The sequence below is a fragment of the Takifugu rubripes genome, chromosome 6 (genome assembly GCF_901000725.2).
Source record: "Takifugu rubripes chromosome 6, fTakRub1.2, whole genome shotgun sequence".
NCBI lineage: Eukaryota > Metazoa > Chordata > Actinopteri > Tetraodontiformes > Tetraodontidae > Takifugu > Takifugu rubripes.
This window is the reverse complement of record NC_042290.1, coordinates 1760561-1764513: the sequence shown is the minus strand read 5'-3', so window position 1 is coordinate 1764513 and position 3953 is coordinate 1760561. Positions and strand designations below refer to the sequence as shown.

Sequence of the window (3953 nt, the reverse complement as noted above, 5' to 3'; positions counted from 1 at the left end):
TGCAAATCATCAGATCGTCTGTGTTTTTACATTTAGATCATTTTAATTCCAATTTAAAACTCCTCCTTTTGCTGTTTGCATGAAACATTTAACTAGAATAAACTTGTAGAATTACATCAGTCAGTCAGAACTGCGACAGAATTAGCTGTGTGGAAGGACCAACAACCCTTCAGCCCCCTTAGAAGGTGAAAATGTCTTTTCAAACAGAAGAGGGGAGGAGGGAGGAGAGACGCCGATTAGACGTTCTTAGCGCGCAGTTAACAGTTTGTCCACTAGATGTCAGTCTTGTTCGAACCACGCAGACATCTCACAGTTAAAAAGTAATTTACCTTTTTTTAATCTACAATAAAACTGTTTTCTCCAAAATTTTATCTTTTCTAAAATAATATTTTTATCCTTATTTAATCTTTCCCTTTTACAAAGTCGTCATTTTTGGTGTTTCAGAGATATTAAAAAAGTGTGAGAACATTGAATCCAGATGTTGCAGCGCCTCAGAGAACAGGCTGAAGTCACAGCTGGAGGAGACAGAGAAGAATCTGCTGCAGGAACGAGGCAGTTGTCGTCAGAAAACATCGTCTAATTACTTATGTGCAGCTTTAAATGCATGCGTGTACACACGCGGCAGCAGCGACGCCCCCACAGGAGCCCCTCCTTCTCCAGGAGAACACAAGGCTGCAGACTGAAGCAGCCTGGCCAGTTCCTCCAGGAACCTGGATGCTGAAGTTATTACGAGCTTTGTTCCTGCACCTGAAGGCAACTCACGCATCCGCTGCGGGCTGATCCAGACTCCAGCCTGGAGGAAGGTGAGCTGCAGCTCCTCGCATCTCCATCACAGCAGTTAGGCTGAGTCTGCATTGAGATGTTTGACAGCACCGAGCAGCAACTACTTCAGACTTACTCCTTTTTAGAACAAGGAAAACACACAAAACAACAACACAGCAACATCAGGAACAACAATGCTGTGCTTGTTTATTGTGTTTCATCTTTAATTGGTCTCTACCCAGTCTCTGCTCTGCATTTTACTTATGAGGTACTGGGTGTGTTTTTATCAACCTGTGTCTTACTTTGCTGTGGATGGATGGATGGATGGATGGATGGATGGATGGATGGATGATGGATGAAGTTAGCATCGGAGCATCAGCAGCAAACTGTGTGAGAAGCTCAACTTCAGCTTTGTTGTGAGATTGTTTAGTTTAGACATTGTTTACTGTTGGTGTCTCTTATGCTGTCTGCGTTGTTGTTGTTGTTGTTGACCGAGGTTGTTAGGACTGGTGTATCATGAGCGGTGCAGACCCGCTCCTCCTTCAGCTTGGGCTGCTGTCGTCTTGCTTCAGTCTTCGGCTCCTCAGAGTTTTGCCTCGTGAACTGAAGTCAGCGTGTGCGGTGGCGCTGAACCTGGTGACCTCTGCCAAGGTCGTTTCTGTAACTTCAGCACAGCTGGAGAGCTTCACCAGAGAGTGACCTACAGCATCAGGAGTGTGTGTGCTTTTATCCTGCTCCATGTTACAGCAAAAGACATGAGGACAGACATCACGTGCACGTGTGAAGATGTTCGTGCTTTATAGATAAGGCAGGTTTGAAGTTCCGCATCCATCTAGCTGTGTGTTGTCCTCAATGAGAGCAGCTTTCAGGTGGTTTCATTCACAAATTCCTGTGTGAATGAAACATGTTTGGAAGGACAACCTCATGAAGGAGCTACCTCCTGTGGGGGAGGAGGGGGGTAGTTCACATGGTTCTGGGGGTGATTAGAGCCAGGAAGACCTCAACTCACTGGTGGCAGCAGAAACTCGTCCATCTGGAGACAGATGGTGGAGGATGAAATGCTGCTCACAGGCGTGTTACACTGGAGTCAGTCATGTTGCTGTTGGCAACCATCAAACATCCAACCTGATCTGCTGCCTCTACAGAGGCTGTTTCATTACCAGCTGGTAGCAGCCGTGCACACACACACACACACACACACACACCCCTTCATATCTATCCAAATGTGCAGATGTGGAACAATAACCTTCACCTCTCTGGTCTGTCTGTCTGTCTGTAGGTTGCCATGGTGAACAGCAGGCTGGAGTTACCTGCAGTGTCAGTGGTGGGGGGGTGCAGCGGGGCCAGGTCGTGCGCAGGGTGCGGAGGTCGGATCACGGACCGCTTCCTGCTGTTCTCCATGGAGCGGTACTGGCACACGCGCTGCCTGAGATGCTCCTGCTGCCACGCGGAGCTGGGAGAGTTCAGCAGGAGCTGCTACAGCAGAGGAGGGATGATCCTCTGCAAGGACGACTACATCAGGTGACACCCCCCATGCCGGGTCAGAGGCTGGGAGGAAATCTGTGGTATCTGAGGACCTGTTTAGGGGGTAGCTAACAGCTCTGCTGTGGTCAAAATGTCTTCGTCTTCTTCGGGTATTGACGGTCCTCCTCATGTCTTCATCAGCTGGGGGGAGGAGTCATTTAGCCACATTTTCCAGGTCCCCTGGCAAATGTTGTGTGTTGGTGCAAACATTGTCACGTTTGGATCTTCAGAGCTGATGGAAGGAGACCAGGGTAGATTGTAGAGACCCTTGAGATGCACCTGTGGGACCTGTTTTGGGCTACCTGCTGGCTGCTTTCGGCAGCTTCAGTTAGTTACCCCGGTGAACATCTCAGTGAGAATGACAGAGACCCGATGTCTCCTCAGTGGTTATTTTCTGCATGTTCATCTTCTTGAATCAAATGTCGTGGTTAAATGGTGCCTTGACGGCCTGAATGGATGGTTTTGCAGACTGTTTGGACACACTGGAGCCTGCAGTGCATGTGGACAGACCATCCCTCCCAGTGAGATGGTGATGCGAGCTCAGGGAAGCGTTTACCACCTGAAAGTGAGTCCCCACCTCAGCGTCAGCGCGTCTGTCCCGGTAGAGATTGGTGCTGACCTGATTTTTCCTTCTAGTGTTTCACCTGTGCCACATGCAGGAACCGCCTGGTGCCTGGTGACCGCTTCCACTACATCAACGGCTCCATCTTCTGTGAACACGACCATCCAGGACCAGAGCTGCATGGTGGACACACAGCTCCTCTTCAGGCCAGCGGCAGGATGTCCGAGCAGAAGGTGAGGCGTCGCTAGAGACGTGGACAGCAGAACTGAACGCAGGTAGGAGGGTGAAGGTCAGCGGCCTACAGCTGCTCTCTGTCTACAGGTGTGCTGAGAAGCCACCACCATCCTTCTGCTCCACGTGGATGCTGCCGTGCTCAGCTGTGGCTCCAGCCTGGACCGACGTTCCTGCCGCTGCTCAGCTGCTCCCGAGGACACCAAAGAACTCTGACCTGGTGCACACGGCTCCGACAGCAGCCTGAGCAGATCCCTTCAGACCGTCAGCATCACCAGAACTTTGGGTTCACAACAAACGGCCGTGTTGATGTTGGACACCTCTGAGAGACAAATGGACTGTTTAATGTCTTATTATTAACATTGTTTGTTAACGTTCCTGCTACAAAAGTGTGAGTCTGACTTCATCGGCCTTCGTTTCGTGATGGATGATCTTCTTTGATGTTTTCCTGTGTGAAACTCATATTTTTACTTCAGTATTTACACAAACTCAACAGCTGACTGCTCTGATCTTCCCACCACCTCCAGCAGCAACAGTTCGCTGGCTGGTGTGGAGACACGAGGAGCTGATGGCCAGATGGGTGGTACTGGGATAGTGTGTTGTCGTGGTTACCCCATCAGCGTCTGCATATACAAGACTTCAACGATGTTTTAATCAGGACAGATGGTGGTTTCCTACTGGCTCCTGCTGCTCAACAAGGTTATTGTAGATCATTTTAGCAGCTTTTATACACAACAATTACAAATGCACTAAAACTGGACTGGGAGGAGGAGTCTGGACAGGGAGGGGGACTCTGGACTGGGAGGAGGACTCTGTCATGGTTTTCTGTTGCTGTAACCTCAGATTAACAGTAAAAGTGATATAACACCATCAA

At 49.4% G+C, this 3953-nt stretch overlaps 2 protein-coding genes across 2 annotated transcripts in view; both read left to right on the top strand.

The window, feature by feature from the left end:
• Positions 1-10, top strand: part of pam (peptidylglycine alpha-amidating monooxygenase) — a 19568-nt gene extending 19558 nt beyond the window's left edge. The window contains exon 27 of the mRNA XM_029837562.1: positions 1-10. This exon is cut by the window's left edge and continues 1223 nt beyond it. The gene's annotated coding sequence lies outside the window, so the exon portion shown is untranslated.
• Positions 11-648: 638 nt separating this feature from the next.
• LOC101062394 (LIM domain transcription factor LMO4.1-like) lies at positions 649-3953 on the top strand. The gene is made up of 5 exons (XM_029837606.1): positions 649-803; positions 2042-2283; positions 2755-2851; positions 2923-3081; positions 3170-3953. Exons 2-5 carry the CDS (start codon positions 2048-2050, stop codon positions 3176-3178), a joined length of 501 nt encoding a protein of 166 aa, XP_029693466.1. The 5' UTR covers positions 649-803; positions 2042-2047; the 3' UTR covers positions 3179-3953.